The sequence below is a fragment of the Parambassis ranga genome, chromosome 3 (assembly GCF_900634625.1).
Source record: "Parambassis ranga chromosome 3, fParRan2.1, whole genome shotgun sequence".
NCBI classification, from domain to species: Eukaryota; Metazoa; Chordata; class Actinopteri; family Ambassidae; genus Parambassis; species Parambassis ranga.
In genome coordinates, this window is record NC_041024.1 from 1,357,393 (window position 1) to 1,380,022 (window position 22,630).

The 22,630-nt window shown below is 49.0% G+C and overlaps 1 protein-coding gene across 1 annotated transcript in view; it reads left to right on the top strand.

Moving 5' to 3' along the window:
• Window positions 1-22,630, top strand: part of LOC114433225 (SH3 and multiple ankyrin repeat domains protein 2-like) — a 157,436-nt gene that overhangs the window by 130,141 nt on the left and 4,665 nt on the right. The window contains exons 17-24 of the mRNA XM_028401675.1: window positions 9,988-10,123; window positions 10,855-10,935; window positions 11,037-11,045; window positions 12,584-12,607; window positions 13,334-13,372; window positions 13,933-14,045; window positions 14,805-14,910; window positions 15,695-18,191. Of these exons, the coding sequence (XP_028257476.1) occupies window positions 9,988-10,123; window positions 10,855-10,935; window positions 11,037-11,045; window positions 12,584-12,607; window positions 13,334-13,372; window positions 13,933-14,045; window positions 14,805-14,910; window positions 15,695-18,191 (3,005 nt within the window). The remainder of the gene's footprint in view (window positions 1-9,987; window positions 10,124-10,854; window positions 10,936-11,036; window positions 11,046-12,583; window positions 12,608-13,333; window positions 13,373-13,932; window positions 14,046-14,804; window positions 14,911-15,694; window positions 18,192-22,630) is intronic.

Below are 22,630 nucleotides of genomic sequence, written 5' to 3' on the forward strand. Positions count from 1 at the left end.
GAAAAAAGGGAGAATGTCCCAAAGTTGCAGGATTGTCTTCCTAAAACACAGAAAAAAAGAAGAGCTGCAGCTTCAGGTCAGAATTCTCTTAGGCCCCGTTCACACTGGAGAAAGTCATTCCAGCTAGTGTAGGATTACATCCAGATCGCCTTTAAGCTGGATACGTTCAGACCTATTTTCAAATCTGGCTAGCACACACGTGTGAAATGGAAGTATGACGTCGCTTGCAGAGTTGTAGCCATGGTTGTGTTGTTTCTGTGGAACAATGACTGACTGAACATGTGACAGGAAGGGAAAGTCTGAATCTGAAGCTTTAAAGAAATGTAAATCCAGCTTCAGTCCAGATTAATCTGCACATGAAAGAGCTCAAACATCTGGAGGATTGTGGAAGTGTCACGTCTCATGAATGATTGTCACTTGTAAATTGCAGATGCATTTCCTCAGAGAGCTGCTGTACTTTCACATGTACGTCACAAGCACAGCGATTGTTATGAAATGTGTCAAAATGAAGAAGAGGAAGGGGAGGTCACACAGGCAATCCCAACCTGTTCAATGAGGACCAGCAGCGATCACTGCTCTGACTGAAGTCTCACTGGTCTTTGATGCCGAACATGCCAATGGTTATAAAACCTTCATGACCAAGAGCCAGGCAGAGAGCTCACACAGTATCTGGGTAGTATCTGGTTAGTGATGACGTAATGATGCGGTTACCATGGCAGCCTGACAGCTTGCGTGTATTATCCCTTTATAGTCTCACCAGATGACAAGCAGCATTCAGCTGCTCAACAGATTTTCTAATGAGGAGATGTCTGTGACAGGTGAACTCTTCATCCTCACATGTGAAGCAGCCTTCCTCTTTGCCTGCAAACCACACTGTTATCAGGAAAGATGGTGATGACAGACACCAGTATCACTGACACTAGGGTTGTTCTGTATAAAGCTTTCTGGAAAAGTCTCTCAGAATGAAGAATTTGCAACACAATTCTGTAAAAACTAAAAACGTCTGCACTCCTCCTCTGACGCACATGTGACCAGCAGCAGTCACATGACAAGAATTCACTTGTGTTATTCTGCACACACTGATTTGTGTAGAGGACCGACTGACTGATCATGTGACAGGAAGTAGAAAATGTCCCATTGCTTGGCATTCAGAGGGTTAACAGCTGTTAAGTAACCAGTTCTACAGAGGTGTGTGTGTGTGCGCCACATCTGTTTCTGAGTTTAGAAGACTGCACATGTGTGTCAGTGCGGCGTCATGTACATTAGCAGAGCTCGTCCATTTGCATGCATGATTTAGGGCTCGGCTGAGCGGCAGCGTGTCAGCGCCTCTTCATGACGGCGCTCACACAACTTCCTGCTCGCTTGTACACAAGCACTCGAGTCATTTCCCTAAATGTGTTTAAGTGGGTGCTTGTCGTAGTCCCCATCAATAACTGCTACGCCTCAGCAGTCTGCACTTCATGTCAGTGCGGCTTGTTGACTTTGAATAAGACAGACGAGTCAATGAGGGGAGCCCTGTGATGAGAGGAGGAGGAGGAGGAGCAGAGCCGAGCGCAGGGAGGTGAGACTGGAGTGACGTGTCTTTGCTGCAGCTGAAAGGCCAAAAGGTCAGAGGACTTTGGTGATGACATCCCTCTCCCCCCCGTGTGCAGCAGCAGAGCACACACAGCCAGAGCTCAGCCCGGCGGCCGCAGTAGGTGGTCGGTCTTTAATTGCACGGTGTCCTTTGGAATCATCTGATGGCTGATGATGAAGCCGAGGGCGGCGTTCATCACAGCACACAGAGGCCAGCTTCCTTTTCGCAGTGTGTGAAAGCTGGTTGAGCATTCATGATGGTGACTGATGAGTCTGGACTTCTTTAGTCCTCCTTTGTTTGGATGAAGTCTCACAGTCAGCCGGTCGCATGTTTTAAGCTGTAAATACTCTCAGTCAGTGGACGGCCAGCTGTTAGCAGCTCACACACTGAGAGCGCGTCGTTAAAAAGAGAGAGAGCTTATTGCTGTAAATACATTAGAGTCATGCTCACCGGACATAACATGCAGACAACGATCTGTACATATTCTCTGTGTGTGTGTGTGTGCAGCAGAGGGAGGTAGGCTAGATGGAGCAGAGCACTTACTCTCTTATATAACACACAACTTTGGCCAAGAGAGGGATGTGTGACCTGTGTAACATGCAAATGCATCTGCCTCCCTGTGCCCCCAGGTGTGTGTGTGTGTGTGTGTGTGTGTGTGTGTGTGCACTCATCCGTCTGTCAGATCTCTTCCTCTCTGCATTTCTCTGAGGACTGGAACACAGCACAGCACTGTCAGTGTGTTTCTGCCTCCAAATGCTCGTATAGGAAAAAAAAAACATCCAGAATGCTTTTATTGATTTCTGCCATAAAACTGTTTAAGACACACAGACTGAGGCCTGACAGCCAGCAAAACAAGCTTTAGCTGCGTGTTAAACTCTTTTTCACATTGAATTATTAAAACTATTTCCAGATTTCTCATGAAGTTGAAGTTAAAGAGCCACATGAAGGTTTGGGTTGTGGTCAGATTTACAGATTTACAGCCTCTTCTGGTGATGGATGGGGTCATTTGGACTTGGATTTCATGACGGCCGTGCTTGAGGTGGTCTCGGTGTGCTTCTGATGGGATTACGGACAGTACTGCCCTTGACCCAGTCATGGCTAACGGGTCGGCTTGTTTGTCGGGTGGCAGCCCGGCTGACCAGAGGCCAGCTGCCCCAGCTGGTTTGCTTATGAAAAAAAGATGAGTTTCCTGGAGCGGCTTGTAGTTCGTAACGACTGGAACTTTATACACAGCCTGTATATGTGCTGAATACTCATCAGCACGCAGCTCCTCCCTCACTGCTCCGCTCCAAAGCTCGGATCTGAACCCCGTCTAACAGGGCCTGTAACAGCCTGGACTACATGAAAAGATGCTAATGCTTTAACCTGACACCCAAATGCTATCAGTGCTAGCTTGGCATGAGTTGTAGATGTGGAGGGAGGCTGAGCTGGTCCTGCAGCTCCACAGATATTCTCAGACTTATTTTTACCTTTTTATCACATAATCCCTGCTGCTAACAAGTTCTGTGTGTGTGATAGTGCTGCGGTGTGCCGTGGAGCTCTGCTGCTTTCTGTTTATTATGAGTTGATCCCTCGCCACCTGCAGAGCATTAAATCTGCGGCTGAAAGGAAAACACATGGTTTGCTGCTGTTTGCTCACAGTTTCAGGTGAGTTAGGCCCTCGTCGAGCCTCCTCCACGTCCAGATTTAGGTCGTCAGATTAGTTTGATGTCTGTTCACAGAAAGCTCACAGTCACATGAAACACTTGGAGAACATCCGCTTCAGGACACTGTGACCAAGTGTACAGAACGCACACACAAGAGCTTTGATGGGAGGAACGAGATCACTTCATGATGGCTTTAGTGATTATTTTTTGCTCGCAGAAGGAAGTCATTCGTCCAGATGTCTGTGGGTCACTCTGACATGTGTTGAGGCTCATCAAGGAAACTTCAGATCACAGAGACGAAAGTGTGTGTGGGGGGGTCTGACTGTACTGAGCAGGTGTGTCATCATGGATGGTTGCCTGCAGTGGATCCATCCCTGAGAAGAGTCAGGAGCATCACGGGTCTGTTTGTCAGACAGGTCCGTCCACGTTTGTCCATTTTTCGGAGCCAGTCGCTGAGGACTTCTGTGAATCTGGCTTCATTAAGTCAACGCTGATGCATCAACGTGACAACTTCCTGGTTCTTCTGCTGGTCAGAAGGTGGAGCTGCCTCTTTTACACTTTGCTTTGTCCCATCACGCAGCAGGTCTGCACCTGAGCGGGTTCTGATGTAGAGAAGCCTGGCTTGTTTGTGCATCATGTATCGTTCAATCTAATATCACGCTACGAGCACGTACGCACCCACCTCTCTGAACATTACCGGCTCGTAACAGACAAACACAGACAGACACACACACACACACACACAGTCTCACACACACACACACACAGAGACACACACACACTTTAGGTGAATATTCTATTCTATTCTAATCTAAACATGCTGCAAGCATGTTCACCTAAAGTGTGTGTGTGTCTCTGTGTGTGTCTGTGTGTGTGTCTCTGTGTGTGTCTCTGTGTGTGTGTGTCTGTGAGTGTGTCTCTGTGTGTGTGTGTCTGTGTGTGTGTGTGTGTGTGTGTGTGTGTTTCTCGTGAAGTATAAAAGTCCCGGCTGAAAAGAACCTTGTTCTTGTTCCACCTCGGGAACACCGACAGATTCCTCTGTTCTGTTTGTTTCCAGCTTCACTGTACAGGCTGACAGAAGCAGCTGATTGATCGTCTGATGTCGGTCAGGTTCATGTTTGTGTATGTTGTGTATTGATTTTGTGTTGCGGGTGAATAACATTGATGTTTCAGATGCGTAAAAATCCTCACCCGCTCCCCTCAGCTATTTACTAATCAATACCTCTCAATGAAAATCAGTAATCTGTGTGTGAGTGTGTGCGCACAACACACACACACACACACACTCAGTCGCACACTGAAGTCACATGACTGTCTTAAAATAACTCGCAGAGGAAGCATCGCTTCCTATAAATAATTTATTAATAGGTGCAGCGCACAAAGAGCAGCGCGCCTGAGCCCACAGAGCTCAGAGAGCTGCGTTTTATTTTTAAAACACCACAACACAACCCACTGTCAACATACAGCCTGAGACCCAAACCCTCAAGATGGCTGCAGCGACAGGAGCGGGGAGCCGAGTCTGAAGAAGCAGTTCATTGACAAAAAAAACAAAAATTAACTCCCCACTCAGTGATGAATGGTATGATCCGCCCCCCCCCCCCCCCCCCCCCCCACATGGACCACTGATAACATTCTCCACACCATTCCCACCTCCAGTGGTATCACACAGCAACTGTCGCTTAGCAACCGGGAGGATGTTGGTGGGTACTGTGTACACAGTGATAATGCAGCTTTTAAGAGTAAAGCTCAGCAGAGAGTCTGAAGCCCAGAGAGCTGCTGAGTGGAGGACAGCAGGAGGAGGTGCAGGGCGCTCCGGGCCCGGGTCCGGGTCTGGGTCTGTGCAGAACTGGACTACTGTCCAAAGATTAGAATAAGAGAATAGAACTTTATTGATCCTTTGCAAGAAAATTCTCATTATAGCATCACAATGACCAACAGCCCGCCCCACAGCCACACGTCTGAAAGATAAAGTTGGATTTCTGTGTTTTATCGTCGGTGACCTTCAGCTGAAGCAGCCGCCTAAAGTAAAAGTCATTGTGTGACTTCATCATCTCAAAGAAAAGCTGCAACATAAAACGTTTTTCTACCATTCGTCCTGAATTTGTGACTTTCAGTCAGACATTTTTACATTGACACATCAGAAACTTGTGTTTTCATCGCTTTAATATCAGAGAACATCCATGATTCTTCTTCCTTTTCTGTCTTAATATGTCCCCGATCTGTCCTGCTGTTGGCCCGCTCACCTCCAGGGTTTTGGGGTGGAGGTGGACATACCTGTGACCTATAAGGTGGACTCTCAGCTGCAGCGGTGCAGTCAGGCACAGGGGCTCAGTCCAGAGGAAAAGCCGGCGGCTGCTGTGTCAGGCTGAGTGGGTGTGAGCTCAGGGTGTGATGCTGCTCCGGCGACTCTTTGGATGTGTGCCAGTAGGGCAGAGCCGTGGTTAACGCTGTAAACCATCCATTAGTGTCCTCCTCTGCGCCGCACGAGAGGCTTATCTATTTCTGTTTGGCCATTGGCTGACGGCGCCGGTTGGTGACATCACTGTAGTGACCTGGACTCTGAGCCAACAGATTCAACGACAGGCTGTCGGTGCCGCGACCGTGACGATGCAGTGACCAGAGACACTGTACCTGCTGCATTCAGGAGAGTAAACAAGGCCGACCCTGTGTGTGTGTGTGTGTCTGTGTGTGTGTGTGTCTGTGAGCGTGTGTGTGTGTCTGTGTGTTTGTGTGTGTGTGTGTCTGTGAGTGTGTGTCTGTGTGTGTCTGTGTGTGTGTGTGTCTGTGTGTGTGTGTGTGTCTGTGAGTGTGTGTGTCTGTGTGTGTGTGTGTGTGTGTGTGTGTGGTCTGTGAGTGTGTGTGTCTGTGTGTGTGTGTGTGTGTGTGTGTGTGTGTGTGTGTGTCTGTGTGTGTGTCTCTGTGTGTGTGTGTGTCTGTCTGTGTGTGTGTCTGTGTGTGTGTGTGTCTGTGTGTGTGGTGTGTGTGTGTGTCTGTCTGTGTGTGTGTCTGTGTGTGTGTGAGTGCCTGTGTGTCTGTGTGTGTGTGTCTGTGTGTGTGTGTGTGTGTGTCCTTACACATGCTCTCCTCGTCAGTGTGATTTTCTACATGATTCATCAGAGTGAAGACTCCTCTGACTCTGAGTCATCAGAATAAACCTGCATGTTCTCGCCCCTCCTCGCTTCATTTTATTCTTTATGTTTTCTCTCTCTCTCTCACACACACACACTTCTGTCTGTGTAGTTCTGTATTTAATGAGCCTGCTTTGATGTACTCCAGCTTCCTACAAGGGGAAAACACACACACAGAATCCAGGAGCTCTGGCCCAGCCCCCGGTCTGAGATGCAGATCAGCTCCTGGTTTTAAATGCTGATGCTGCTGCTCCCTTTCATGTGTGGGTGATGCAGGCAGATACAGTTACAGGGACATGAACATGTCACGCTGCTGCTGCTGCTGTTGTTGTATTTTAGTGATTTGCTGGCGGGCCAGATGAGTCCTGCTGATGACTCGGAGCTGCACTGATCATCACCATGAAGTGAACAGTGAGCTGATACCAGAACTTCACCGTCAGAGAACATCCAACCAAACGCAGCCTCATCACACGCCGCCTGTCTGAGAAGAGGTTCTGTGGTTCCCGTCAGGCGGGTCCTTAAAGAGCTGAGCTCTGAGGGTCCAGGGCTGTGGGCCAGCCCAGAACAGGCAGCCCGTGGGCAGCGGCCTGGATCAGGGCTCTGTCAGCTGCTGTGTTCTGAACCAGGTGGAGGTGTGGGAGGATCGGTGGAGCTACAGAACCTGATCTTGAGAGAATGAAGGTGTGGATGATGTTGAAGTCGGACTAGTGAGGTCAGCAGACAGGGGGCCCAGGTTTTTGGAGTCCACCGGCCTCGATCTGAACTCGTGGACTTGACTATGACCTGGATGAACGAGAGCGTCCCTGTAATGCAGCACAGCAGCACAGGTCTGTTTTCCTGATCTGTCCTGGGTCCTCCTGTGGCTGCAGTTAACCTGTAGACATAGAGATCTGGACTCTGGACCATCAGATGCCCCCCTGATATAAATCTGCTGCATACACTACAACTAAAGACAGCTGATCAGCTGACGTGGGCGCTGGCCTGTGAACCCCCCCCCCCCCCCCCCCCCCGCTGCGGCCGGCTGGATTAGTGGCGTGTCATGGCAGCGCATGTCTGTATAGTTCAGATTATAATTGATTAATCAGATTAGCGCCTGTCAGCGAGTGAGGCAGGAATATTTACATCAGACTGGACTGAGTGGTCGGGCTCGGGGCTGCCAGCCCTGGATGATGCTTAATGTTGTGGAACTAGTGTAATGGTTGTGATAAGGATAATGGCTTCTGAATGGGCTTCATCTGTCGGCCTTCACACACACATTATGTGGAGGCCTGATCCCCCCCGTGTGTGTTTTGTGTTTGTAGTATTGATTAAGCTATTAATTCTCAGCTGTACAGCCGCTGTGCCTCCCTCCTGCGGCGGAGGAGGACCGCTCTGACAGTCTCTGGCCTTCAGGCTCCCTGAAACCAGCGCTCACTCACTCTCCGTTCAACACAACATGCACACGTGGAATCCATATGTGTGTCAGCGTTCACACGGGAGCCGTCGACTGTGGAAGCCGATCAATGCTGCTAATCGTCCGCATGAAACTGATAGCAGATGGATCGATGCTCTCTGACCACTCAGTGCGACGCGCCGCAGAGCTCCAGCAGGGTCCATTATTTCTGACGCATGACCTTTACATGCAGAAACATGGAGTCTTTGTGTTTGCGGATAAATATGATTATTGATGATTATAGCTGGTCTGTTCATATAATAAGTAGAGTGACTTCCTGGTCCTCTAGCTTCAGCGTTTGTGGTCCTGGGGGTGTGGTCCTGGGGGCCCTGACTCTGCTGCTGGCATTACAGTGGTGCTCATGTTGTGACATCACAGTGTGGCATTCACTGCCCGGCTGTGTGCTGACGTTTTTTACAACGACAGTTTATTTGATCGCCGATGTTAAACAAACAAACTTTCCACAGGAAATGAACAAACCCCAGCCGAAGCACCGCTGTGACCTCACACTGCCCCAGCAGGGTGCTTCTGTCCCACTCACTACACAAAATGTGGATTTAAAACAACATTTTCAGCAGATTTGACGAAGCGCTGCACAGTGAACCGTTCCCATAGCAACGCTCTGTTAACAGTCTGCAGAGCGCTACAACTGACCAATCAGAGTGGAGTATTGATGTTATTAAAAAAAACCAATCAAACCAAAAGTTAATTCTGAGATCATTCTGGTATAAATAGGCCACAGGGGAGAGAGAGGAGCGTGTTGGAGTCAGGACTCCAGACCCGCTTTAATTCTGTGGAAGCTGTTCAGAGATTTGGAGACGTGACGCTTCGCTCAGATTTTGTCACCATGTCATCGTCTTTGTGTGTGTCTCTCTCCAGAATCAGACTTACAACAAATCCAAACAGGCTTCTGGCAGAAGAAAAGACACACAAGTGTGTGTGTGTGTGTGTGTGTGTGTTCACGTGAACGTGTGTGTGTGTTCATCCTTCTAGCGTAGTTACATAATAGGGTGAAAGGCAGAGTAGATTACATAAAGCCACCCCTATGTATGAACCAGCGTGCTCTGTGTGTGTGTGTGTGTGTGTGTGTGTGTGTGTGTGTGTGTGTGTGTGTGTGTGTGAGATGGGGGGGGGGTACTGAAACAGCTGCTGGGACATTTCCCTCTAATTATTCAAATGTGCTCCTTTGAGTTTGTTCCATTAGAACCCAGAGAAAAGCTCCTGCTCTTCATTCTTCCTCCATGGCTGCACATTTCTTTCCCCTCTCCGTCCCATCCATCCTCCTCCCTGTCGCTCCAGGCCAGTCTCCCACTCTGTCATCTCTTCATCTGACCCCTCCTCCTCCTCCTCCTCCTCCTCCTCCTCTGTTTGTGTGGAAGAAGAACGAGAGGCGGAGTAGAGCAGAGAGGAGATGAGAGGAGCGGTCCAGCAGAGCCGATATTAAATTAGACCAGCAGTAATGAGATTAAAAACCATCCACAGGGGCACACATATGTGTTTGACAGAGGAGGACTACACTGTGTGTGTGTGTGTGTGTGTGTGTGTGTGTGTGTGTGTGTGTTCCGCAGCTACATTAATATATGAGCTGTTTCTGACCTCTGCATGGAGAAACACACACACACACACACACACACACGTCGTTTTTAATTACAGCCGCTGAATTTCATTTTTGGCCACAAACCAAGTGGTTCTGATTGTCTTTGAAGTCTGGCTGTGAGGCCAGCAGCCTCTCCATCATGAATATTGTAATTATGAAGATTGGCAGGAGGACACCAGAAAGCACACAAACGCCCCTCTGACGCCGGATTTGCATATCTGTGGCCACTTTTAAGAGAAATGTTCTGCTTTTCCCTTCAAGTCCTCTTTGTCTTTGTGAGAATTTGTCTGCAGGATCGTGCAGAGCACAAAACAAGCAGATCCAGACGTCACAGTGAAGGAAGTGATTGATCGATCAGCTGTTTGTCTTTAGCATGCGCTAACTAACAATCGAGATGAACACTTGTGTTGTTTACAGGTCTCTGTCTGAAGCTTCACCTCACAGATGTTGCGCCACGTGTGTGTGTCATTTGCTGAAGTGTAACATCAGTCCGTTAGTTTGATCAGATTCTGTCGCATCGTTTAAGGAGACGACCTCTGCTCTGAGTCCGTCCGCAGCTCCTGGAGGACACAGCATGTTCACGACTCTTCCTTTGTGTGTGTTTCCAGGTAAACCAGGAGAATGTGGTGAAGGTGGGCCACAGGCAGGTGGTCAACATGATCCGCCAGGGGGGGAACCGCCTCCTTATCAAGGTGGTGACAGTGAGCCGGAATCTGGACCCCGAGGACACGGCGCGCAAAAAAGGTACGACACTTCACACGGAGGAGACGCGTGACCGCCGTGCTTCAGGTGCAGAGCAGCTGTGGTGAAGTCCTTTGCCGCGTGGATCTGCTGACAGTAACAGCAAAGACCGCAGTGAGGCGGCGTGCTGACTGATGAAGTCCTTATGTAATAAAAACCCTCAGAGGTCCAGGCCCTCAGTGCAAACACAGGAGGTCATCACCACAAAGTTCACCCGCTGCCTGTGAAGGTGCCGGCCGGGAGGCAGCAGACCTTTAGACACATGAACACTTTGATTTAAGACTGACCGGGTGTGACTCCTGCTCTGTGCCTCAGTTCTCCCACATTACTGACTGCTGCTAATGCCAAACTCAGTACGAGTTAATGAGGGAGTCATTTTATTCATCCGGCAGCTGGATCCTTTTCCTTCAGTAGAACACCTGTGTAGTGTTTTTCCCTCAGTTTTCTGCATGTTGTTGTCACTGAGGTCATCAGACGGCCTTGTTTTTATGAAGCTCGTCCTCGTTTTAACCCGTGTGTTACAAAGTTTGTTTAAATTGGTTACTGCACAAAAAAGGCAAAAAAACTCTTTCTCCTCCGTCTGTGATCCGAATATTTGTCTGATTTTTGCCTGAAAACGACCAAATTAAACAAATGCTTGATCATCAGCCAGCTGATGAATCACCTTGACTTGATGAGACTGAATAACAACACGCATGCTTTGAGTCACATCAGTCTGACTCTGTCCTCCTCAGCTCCTCCACCCCCAAAGAGAGCCCCCACCACGGCCCTGTCGGTGCGCTCCAAGTCCATGACCTCTGAGCTGGAGGAACTCGGTAAGCTCACCCTGCTCTCTTTGTTTCACACACACCACGGCGTGTTTTAACCCCTTGTGTTCCTCTCTCCTGTCCTCATTGATTGGTTAATCTCTCTGTAGTGGATAAAGGTAAGCAGTTACTGCTGCATAACCTTTTGCATCCAGCTGTAACATCCATCGGCTCACAGCGGCTGAATGAGGCTTCTGTTCCGGCTGATGCAGATCTGCATTTAACCGTCGTGTGCTCGTTGTGCTTCAGTTGAACTCCTCCTCTGCTTTAATGCATGAAGGACTGCTGCTGCTATAGATCCCTGCACACATGAGCTGCTGCTGCTGCTGCTGCTGCAAGAAGCACATACAAAGCCACATTATAATAATGTTGCTATATCTCTGTTTGTTGTAATTATCCATGTGTGTGTGTGTGTGTGTGGGCCTGTTACCCTCTGAGCTGAGACAGGAGGAGTCACATGATCCGTGGTAGAGGATGACAGCGGTGTGTGTTGATGTTACCGTCGGTCCTGTTTGATTCGGTGACAACCTGTGGTTACCGTGGTAACGGCGGTTTAATAGTAGAGCCGAGTTACTTTGTGAGGAGCAGCAGGTGTGTCTGTTTACACTGCAGCCAAACATGTTTTTTAATGAAGAGTTCAGCCTGTAATCATTACAGCAGCCATCTGATTTCATCCTGCACGCACAGCTGGTCGCTTTCCACCGCAGTCCGCCTGCAGGAGTCACGGAGGGAAAGTTTGCAGTCGCTGTGGCTGCTTCTGTTATCTCTGTTTTTTTTCACCTGATTCAAAACAATCCAAACCTGACGGCTGAGTCGTGACTCGTGTTTGAATCTGCAGAGGTTTTACACTGAAACAAGGTCAAACAAGGTCAAACGGCACCGATCGATCTGCAGCTGTGTGGAGCCCAATCATGAAAAAGTAACATTCATTCAAACCAAATGAAACATAAACACAAAATATTTTAATCATCGTAAAAACATAAAGTTTTAGTGTGAATGAATGTTATTTTTTTTGTTTGGCCTGGATTTGGCTCCATGCAGCTGATGTGCTGTGAAGCTAAAGAGAGAAGCGACTGTAGCCGCAGCCAAGGAGCAGCCAGGAGAGGAGGGAGGTGTGTGTTCAGAGGGAAGACGTCAGACAACCTGTCCACATCTGTCTCTGCTGTCAGGAAAAGACACAGCCGTGCTAATCAGTCGATGAAGATTCTCCGTCATTAAGGTCACTTTTCATTCGAGAGCTTGAAGCAGGGCGGCTGGACGTCAGGTGCTGGACCTAAAGGGGAGCAGTGAAACTTCTTCAAGTCCAGTTGCCCTGCTTCAATCTCTGGAATGATCAGTGCTAATCTGTGTTAGCCTGCTAGCTAACATCTGTAACTGCTGTGTCTATGAGAGTCCTCAGAAACTCCAACACTGATCCTGGTTGTGTTGCAGTTTGTGGCTCAGGGTCGCCCTGTCAGAGCTGCAGGAGGCGGCCTCTGGTCAACATGTTTTCTGCAGTCGTCCTGCTTGGTAGCACTGCATGAATGTACAGCCTGAGACACCACACATGTATATAAATGAAGCTGCTGTGGGGGGAGTGTGTTCTTCCTCTGGGGGAGGACTGAGTCCGTGTGTGTGTGTGTGTGTGCTCAGAAATCTCTCTCTGTCACCCCTTAAGCCACTCTAAGGAAAAAGAAAGGTGGTAAGTTACTGGAGGCATGTTTCAGTAGAGCGTTGGTGTCGCCTGCTCCCGCCTAACACTCTCCTGTTTGGTTTGATTTGACCACATGGTTGGTCGGTGCTCCACTGTAGTATCTGCATGACTCACAGTGTGGTGTTTTTAAATGTCTGCATGATTTTGATGTCGTCACGATGTGGTGTCGAAAAGAAAGATGTGATTAATGGGACCTGATTAAAGGAGCAGTTCACCTGCTAAACCTCCTCAACAGCAACAGTAGACTATGTGCATAGAAATGCAACAACAGAACCCTAATGAAATGTGTGTGTGTGTGTGTTGTAAGTCTGTTTGTATCGTTTATTTTACATGAAAAGGTTCTTCATGTCTACCTTCTTTTTTATTTCCTTCTGTGTCTCTGCAGGTGTGTGTGTGTGTGTGTGTGTGTGTGTGAGGAGGAGGTTTATTCCAGGAAATGTTCACTCACAGATAGGTTTCCAGGGCAACCGTGTTGCATGTTGTCTGATATTGCTGTAGCTGCAAACCAATTGGGAGACAGAACGGAAAGAGGGGATGTGCATCTTTCTGCTGTTTAAAGTGTGTGTATATGTGTGTGTATCTGTGTGTGTGTATCTGTGTGTGTGCGTGTGTGTGTTTTAGTTCTAACAGGAGTTTAAAGTCATTGATGCTCCTTTCCTCCCCTTTCCTCCCCTCCTCCCCCCTCCCTCCCCCATTCCTCTCCTCTGTGTGTAGATGCGCAGAAGAAGAGGATTGTTTTCCAAGTCACTCTAAGTAATCACTCCCCTAATGCATGAAAGCTTCCTAGAACCAGAGAGGTGACACCGTCAGGGCTAGCATGTAGCTTCTCTGAGCAGAGAAACCCTTCAGGTGGACTCTTATCTGATGGCATCATCACACACCAGAGGGACGTTCAGCTCTGCCAAATTTGCCGTTGACGCTCTTTCCCGTGTGGCGGGCTGAGAAGCAGCAATAACTCTGGGAAAGATAACGGCAAACTTGACAGATTTCACCTTCATTTCTCATTTTACATTTAATGAGGGAACAGCCCTGAGAGTTGGATGATGCTGCTGAGTCGGCTGTTTGGAAAGAGCTTGCACGGCTTCCAAGGCTGGACACATTTCATCAAGTCCCCCCCTCCCACCACAAAAAAAAAAAAAAAAAAAAAAAAAAAGGGTTTCGATGTTTTCTGTTTCAGTTTCATCCGCAACTCAGTGTGGAAACACACGGAAGGGTCGCTGTGAATGACTGGCTTGCGTTTGACCCATCAGACTTGTGCAGCCCCGCCCGTGTGGCTTCGATGCTGATTGGTTACCACCGTGTTTGTCTTGCAGATAAAGTCGAAGAGATGACGCACGCCCAGAAGGCCTCGCCTGTGGACATGAAGATCGCCACAATCAAGCCGCGCCCATCCAGCCGCTGCTTGGTCACACCTACTGATATGAATGTAAGAGGATAAGGAGGACAGAATACACACAAAGGAATTAATATAGTATAGTAATAAGTACAGAAAATACTGTAACATAATAAAATCACACATTTATTCCTTAAAACTCCCGCATAGAGAAGCTTCATTAGATGAATTGATCGTGTTTTTTGTGCTGATTTTGTGAAGCTTGTGAAGATTGACAGGTGTATTTGGAGGATAGATGCATGGATGGATGATGGATGTATTAAAGCAATTTATTATTTAATTAAGTATTTAAGCAATTTCCCCCTGGGATTAAAGGTAGGGTAGGAGATTTTGAAAACTCAGCCAGATTTTAAAAGTCCAATCACATGGACGCGCATCACCTGAAGACGAGCAGCGGTCTGTGACTTCGGCCATCATGCACGTACCTCTCTGGTGCACAGAGCAGGAAGAGAGTGACAACCAGCCAATACTCCTACAGGGTCCACCCGGAGGATTGGCTGATGTTTTTAGTGTTTTATAGCTTCAGATGATTCATATTCTTCGTTTTAAAGCGAAACTGCCGAACTAATCGGTTGCTATCGGATTGTAAAGAGAAGTTTACAATCTAATTTAACAAAAAGTGCATTAGAGTGAAATCTCCTACCCGAACTTTAAGAAAGTATTTCTGATTCTGGATGGATGGATGGATGATGGATGGATGGATGGGTGGCTGAGAGTCAGTGCTGTCAGTTGCAGCTAGCATAACGTTCTCCATATTTCTGAATGTGTGACTAACCAGCTTTTGGTTTTCAGTCCATGTATCACGACCGCCAAGGAGTAGCAGTGGTGCCACCCACTGTGCCCGGGGCTTTCCTGGGGTTACCTGAGAAAGGCACCATGAAAAAGCAAAAGTCCATAGGTAAGTGTGTGTGTGTGTGTGTGTGTGTGTGTGTGTGTGTGTGTGTGTGTGTGTGTGTGTGTGTGTGTGTGTGTGTGTGTGTGTGTGTGTGTGTGTGTGTGTGTGTGTGTGTGTGTGTGTGTGTGTGTGTGTGCTTTTAGCTTGTCATAATATTCTATTAATGCTCAGAGGACTTGCTCTGTGTGCTCTGGCAATATTAAAGCTAATTATAGATAAATTAGAATGATCCAGTCAGCAGAGTGCTTCCAGGCCGTAATATTGGAGGTCATTAAGCGTATGCTGAAACCTCATTCTCACTGCTGAGCCGGAGGAACGTCATGCAGGCTAATGTTACTCACAGCTCTTTGGATATGCCGTGCCATCATGTTCAGAGAACACAGACCAGCACACACTAGTTTGATGATGCTGCTGGAAAACATGTTCCTCTAAGAATTAAACAGAAGCCTCCACCCATCCTGAGCCGGCCTGTTATTTTTTCCCAAATAACATCTATAAACGAAACCATTTGCTCACCTGTAGATGCCTGTAAATAGTTTTTTATCATCCTAATTTTCATGTTGAAGATTTTATTTGATGAGGAAATGGGTCAGCTGACTGAATATTCCTACATGCTGCAGCAACAGCTGCTCTTCTTCACGTCTGTGTGGCCTCTCACACACTTCAGGACCTGCTTAGATAAATAAAGACGCTTCCTGTAGAACTGAGAGGCTGTGCAGGACGTTAAAAGCAGAAATGTCTCCACCATGTCCCATCGTAATCTGTCTTTCTCCTCCGTCTCTCCAAGGTACAGAGGATGATAAGCAGGGTTTCCTCACCCCTCCCTTACTGAAGTTCTCCCGCAGCCTCTCTATGCCTGACACCTCAGAGGACATCCCTCCTCCCCCGGCCATTTCTCCCCCTTCACCGCCTGCCTACAACTCAGCTGCTGGCCCCACATCCAAGAGCTACAGCAGCACGCAAGCAGGCTTCACCAAGAACTCGCCCAACGCAGTGACGACCATTAGCCGAACTGATGTCGGCACGTTAAGGCGTGGCTATTTCCGCCAGAGCTCTGAACAGTTTGAGAGCACACGTACACGAGGACGCACGCCGGTGCCCGAGAACCCGTACTCTGAGGTGGGCAATAAGACACTGTACGTCCCCGCGAAACCCGCCCGAAGGAAGGGCATGCTCGTAAAGCAGTCTAATGTCGAAGACAGTCCAGAGAAAACATGTCACATGCCAGCAAGCCCGTCAGGCCCGGTTTCCATGCCAACCACGCCTGTAGAAAGAACGTGCTCCTCCATCCCCATCCCCACCATCATCGTTAAGGAGCCCTCCACCAGCAGCAGTGGTAAAAGCAGCCAGGGTAGCAGTATGGAGATTGAGCCCACCACCCCTGAACATCCGCCTCTCACACCCAGTGTTGGTGGAGTTGGAGGCTTGCGTCCTGAGGACCCTCTTTCTCTAAGTAACCCCTTTGCAGCAGCTATTGCTGGGGCAGTACGGGACCGGGAGAAGAGGCTCGAGGCAAAAAAGAACTCCATTGCCTTCCAGTCAATAGACATGGGGGATGACGACTTCAGTGGTCCCACACCAACCCCTCGCCTTCGCCAGTCCAAGTCTATTGATGAAGGCATGTTCAGCAGTGACGAGCGTCTTCGAAGGATATTGGCTCCTTCTGCGGCTCAGCTCGGGCCCCCTGTAGGGGGTGGTAGTGGCAATATGACAGATTTCAACACTCCTGAGCCCACAGTGGTTCGGGAGCCTCTAAACACTAGAACAGGCCAGTGTCCCAACCTGGACAGTCCTGTCAGTCTCCCGGCCACTCCCCCCAAGAGCCACTACAGCGCCAATGGGACCTACCTCCATCCGGTCACTGGCAAGCCTTTGGACCCTAATTCTCCATTAGCTCTGGCCCTGGCAGCTCGTGACCGGGCCATGAAAGAGCAACAAAACCATCCTCAGAATCAGTCATCAAATCCTCCTCAGGTTCAGCAGACACCCAAGCACGAAGTCCAGTCGCTGCCTCATCAGCAAAGTCACAAACCAGACCTCAACCAGCCGCTGTTTATCGACACCAAACTACGCTCTGGGATTGAGACGAGTTTTGCTGCGATTTCCACGGCAACCATGGGGCGGCCGGGCCGAGGCGGTCTTCGTAGGCAGATGACGGAGCAGAAGTATGAATCGGATGCAGCACGGGAAGAGCGGCAGCACCAAGCCGTTGAGGAGAGGAAAAGCGCACCGGCAGATGTGGCGGACACATCGCAGCCCAAGTCAACTGGCCTTCTAATGGTCCACACAAGCACAGAAGCAAGCAAGGTGAACAACCAAGACATGGAGGGGCAGGACAGTAACAGGCCTTCTGAGCTGAAGGACCCCAACCAGCCTGATCCTCTGAAAGCACCAACACTCTCCGTCCATCCCCAACCACCCTCATCCCGGAGGAGGAGCATTCCTTTAGGGGAGTCCTTGGAGGAACCAGTAAAACTGCCCTTCCGCATCCCCCCTCCCCCTCTGGCCTCGGTTGACATTGATGAAGAATTTGAGTTCTCAGAGCCCCTTCCCCCACCACTGGAGTTTGCAAACAGCATTGACATTCCTGATGACCAGGCTAGTGCCATTGCCGAGATGCTTCATAAACAGAGACGAAATGGAGGACCCCCTTTACCCCCGTACCATCCTCACGCCCCGCCGCCGGTCACAGACCAACACAAACGGGTGGTAAACAGCGTGCCTCCCTCATATCCACCTCCTCCCCCTGACCAAGAGTCCGGGGTGAGTGATTCGGGCATTGAGGAGGTAGACAGCCGTAGTAGTGGGGATCCTCAGCACATGGAGACCACCAGCACAGTTTCCAGCATCTCTACTCTGTCATCAGAAGGAGGCTACTGTGACAGCGCACTGGAGAGCCTCTACGCCACCGCAGACGGACACGCCTTCCTGGTGGATCGGCCCCCTGTGCCACCCAAACCCAAAGGCAAGTCTGTCATCAATAGAACATCTCTGTATCACGATGCCCTCATTGAAGAGCCCCCAGAGTCCTATGGGTCACCTCCTCAGGCCCCTCCACCTCCACCTTCATCTTCAGAACCTCCAAGGACTCCCACTCAAAGGACATCCAAGCTGTGGGGCGATCAGCCCCCAGAGCTGCGCAGCCCCCCATCCACACCAGACTCCAAGAACACCGTCATGACTGAGCTGAGCTCCATCCTGCAGCAAATGAATCGCGACAGGCCAGCCAAGCCAGGAGAGAGCCTCGACTCCCCCACAGGGACCAGGGGGGCCTTCGGAACAAGGTATGTGAAGTCCGTCTTTACCGGCTCTTACTTGATGTGTGATAAGATTTGAGTACCGATTATATGTTGACGTGCACAGAGATTTGAGTGTTTCTTTATTCTTCAGGGAGATTATTTTAGAGTTTATTGGTTTTAGAGTTTTAGAGTCAGACAGACAACTGGTCAAATGTTCTCTTTTTAGTGTTACATCAGTAGCTGCTTCATGAGGTTTGGATCTTGAGCTGTTGTTTGGAGTCTTTATAGCTGACAGAAGCAGCTTCGCGCTGTGGCTCGCACTTCCTTGAACGTGGTGTGTAGGTTAGTTCTGGACAACAAGTGCTGAACCCCAGCTGGTTCCTGTGTGCAGTGCAGGATTGGAATCCAGCAGGATTCTTTGCAACCAGGATGGAAGGCTGCCTCTGTCAGCCACTCTGAAGCTGCAGACTGAACTGAACGTCCCCCCATTGGAGATGTCGTTCTCTTCCAAACATCTCCCACATTCTGTTCAATAGAGCAAAGACATGTTAACAACACATTTTATCACAGTGTTTCCTCTGAGAAAGTCTTGATGACTTCACTCATTTCACAGAGTAACAGGTCTCTGAACACAAACACTGTCAGGCTCAGCTTCATCAGCCCTTTAAGCAGCGTCCTCTGTTTATCCACAGTACAAATGTTATCAGTGATGCTCTGAGTCTGTGCTTCACCTGAGACCCTGGAAACATTTGGTCTGAGCTCACAGTGAGGACTGGAGTCCTGCAGGATACACAGAAACCAGAACCATTTAGTCTGAACTCACAGTGAGGACTGGAGTCCTGCAGAACACAGAAACCAGAAACATGTGGTCTGAAAGCATCATGACAAAAGAGGCAGAAACAAGTTCAGAGCTGATCAAAAGGATCGTTAACATCTACAAAGAAGATCTACAAGTTCATCAAAGAGTGGACTGCCAGACTGTGGAGAAGACACCTCCAAACCAGACCGCTAGAGACCACCTGGAGACAGAGCACACAGACTGCAAGGACGGCCAGGCTGCAGATTTTCTGAACCAACCTAGCATGTTTGGAAATGTTGTGTTGACATTTCCTCGCTGTATTAAACAGAGTGAGCATGAATATAAAAAAGACATTTTCATAGGAAGTGATCATTTCGCCTCGTGTGTGTGTTTGAAGCTGCGTTGTGAACCTTGTAGTTGGCGTTGTTGGCGTTGTCTTTTTCAAGTAACTGGTTGTATGTGTGGGACTCGTCGCTATGGTAACCATTAGGATGGAGAGGAAGCTCGGGCTTTGGCAGAGGTTTGAGGAGTTTGTGTGTCATATTTAGAAGATGTGATGCTGTAACAGCTGTTAACATGCGCTCCTCTGGGGGAAGCTCGATAATGTAGCACGCATTCATTCATCATTCATCCATCAGCTCATCCTCTCACGGCTTTCATCTGTTCAACATTTATTTTCTGTCCTGTGCTGAAGGCGGATCAGCGTGCCGTTCACCTGTTGCTGTAGGACAGAGGGACAGGGCCTTTTAATAACGCCTGATTGGCGTCTTGTACGGCGTGTTCAGATTGTTGAGGACCTGCAGGAACTGGGGCAGCATTTTGATGGACCCTGCACCTGAATCAGCTCCGCTCATGGTTTTTTAAACTCATTTCTCCCCCCAGTGAGCGGGAAATAAAAAGCACAATAAATAATTCACCGCTCACATGCATTTTGTATGAACGGTCCCATCGCTCATCAGCGAGGTGTAGAGAGTGGAGGGCGAGCGCCGCTTCCTCCAGGCGCTCTGATCTGATAAACTCCGTTAGATCAACACACTGATGTCCGGCTGGGCTGATCACACTGAGACGCCTGCCGGCAGCTTGCTGTTGTCCTTATTGTCACTCATGTATGTTGACCTTTGCGCCTTGTACTCATTTTTCAGCTCACCCGTCTTCATCTCCATCCATTTTCTTCGTCTCCTGTCGTCCCCTCACCTCTTCTTTCTTCATGTCCCTCTGTGTCTCCCACGTTCACAGGTAGGTTCCAGTCCTCACACCTGTCTCTGGGGCGTTGAGTCATCTTCCCTCAGGTGTTTGAAGCTGACACTTTGACACGTTGTTTTAGTCCCTTCTTTATGTTTGTAATGGTCATGTGACTCATGTAGGTTTACAACCAAAACCATCAGAAGATACAGTCAGGTTCAGTTTCAGTTTTTCACACCTGCCTTTTAAATGTTCATCAAAAGTCCATCAGTCACTTTTGTTTGGTTCCTTTAACCCTTTAACCCCTTTTGGATGCCCCCCCCCTCCCGGTCACATGATCAGTCAGTGTGTTCTCATTGGTTCTGCTCCGATACATGAGATGTTAGAAAGACACAAAGCAGAAAATCGAATTTATGATTTCACAAAAATAAAAATGAATCCGTGTGAAGGTTGATGTGTTGATGTTAGCTCCACAGACACTTATCATCACCCCTCTCTGCACATCAGCCTGCAGACCTGCCACACGCACACACACACCGTCATGTGACTGCTGATCATGGCTTTCTAGTCACAGCAGATGTTTTGTTGTTGTTTTGTTATTTTTAGAGTGTTTACTTCATGAAGTAGTTTGGATTCAATATTTAAATCATACCTTTGGTCACATGTTCACACTGAGCTGTACGTCAGGCCCTCGGCTCCATGCCGGGTGACTCTTTCTGTTTTTGCCGCTCCTGCATGTGGTGCAGGTTTATGTGGAATGTTTCGGTCTGCCGTGGAACTGACTGTATTAGTTTGCATTGGAGGCTGAAGGACTGTTTTACAGATGTATTGGCGCCGACCCTGAGCGGCCTCTGGCGGCCTTTTCGTAGCTCTGTGTGCAGTTTTAGTGGCTTAGTTAGTTATTGTCAAACAAGCAGATGTTCCCCTGCGCTGATGTGGCCGCTGCCCCGTTTCTCAGTCGCTTGTAATCTGGTTGCTGGATTGTTGCTGTGAAGCGTGGAGTTTAAAGCCAGCTCTCTCTCTTGTACACCACCGGGGAGTCTGATTATCTGCCTCCGTGCTCAGAGGGGCTGTCGTGTCGCCTGCACTACTTTGTCTTACGGAGAGGGGTGCAGGAGAAGATAAGGTTGCAGCTGAGCAGATAGTGAAGAGGCCCGTGGAGGGTGACGGTGGTCCTGCCTCTGTGACCGTCAAACAGATGGCAGCAGAGCCGCACAAACATGGCCTAGATTCACACATGCTCTCTCGCTGCCTCGCTCCCTCCTCTGCTCACGTCTCTTCGCCCCGCTGTACGCTGGAACGAGCCGCAGCAGCAGAGCTGACATCAGATTTCCCCCTGTGGATATTTGGGCTTTTTTTCTCCCTCTCTTTTTTTATTGCTGTCTCTTAGTCTCTCAGATTAAATGTGCGTTGGTTGTGCCTGTGGACGAAACGGTTGCCTAGCAACCAGCTGATGAGAGCAGCCTTGAGGTCTGCAGTGATGTCAGCCTGAGTCGGGGGAGGGGTGAGAGAGAGAGAGAGAGAGAGAGAGAGAGAGAGAGAGAGAGAGATGAAGCGAGAGGATGGCAGGCCTAACCCTCAGCAGAGTTCAACATCATCTCACGCAGGTCACGTGCAGTGCTGCTTTAGTAGGCCACCATTATGTAACCCGAGTCTGTGTGTGTGTGTGTGTGTGTGCAGAAGCTTCTATAAATAAAGTGTGTTTTCATGCCAGCGAGTGCGACCCTGTGAGCCTGAGCTGGTGTGTTTGAAAGGAGCAGGGAGTCATGTGATGTGTGGGCGTGGCGAGGGCGAGGTCCTCCCACCACAGATATCAATAGCACCGCATCGCTCAGCTGACGGAGCGAGCGGCGTCCCTCACCGAAGGCCGGCGACGGACACGTGCTGACATCTCCGATGTGTTGTGATGAGCTGATTGTAGCTATTATTGATTAATGGTTATGTTAAACATCAATTCTTTACTCTTTATAAAATAAAGGCCTGTACGTGAGCAGGAGCGGAGCGCAGGCGGACTCCAACGTCTCTCATTGTTAGCTCGAGTCACACATTTGTCCTCAGACTCTGCTGTCAGCGCTGAGACGCCTCCTGTGAGGCGGGACGTGCGTCATGTCAGCCCCTTCATCATCACTCTGTTTCTCCATCCTCATATCACACCCCTCCCTGACCTTTGAACCCGCTGGGTGTCAGTGTGGTTGTTATTTCTTCTGATGCTTTGAAGACAACGTGTGCTGATGAAGAGCGGGATGTTAATGTTCTGCTGAGAGACACTCAGCACCTCTTCTGTTATATGTGGCTCTTCGTAGCTGCAAGAAAAGTTAATAAGGTCAGAGAAGCTAAACGAGGCTCTGTGCTAATTAGTCTGAATAGGCAATTACACCGTCTTCACATCAGGTTAACTCCTGGAACAGAAAGGGTTTGATAGATGACAGAGTATCGGCTGAAGCGTCCATTCTCCATGTGTGTGTTCTCATGTCTGATGTTGTCCTCTGTCTCCATCTCATCG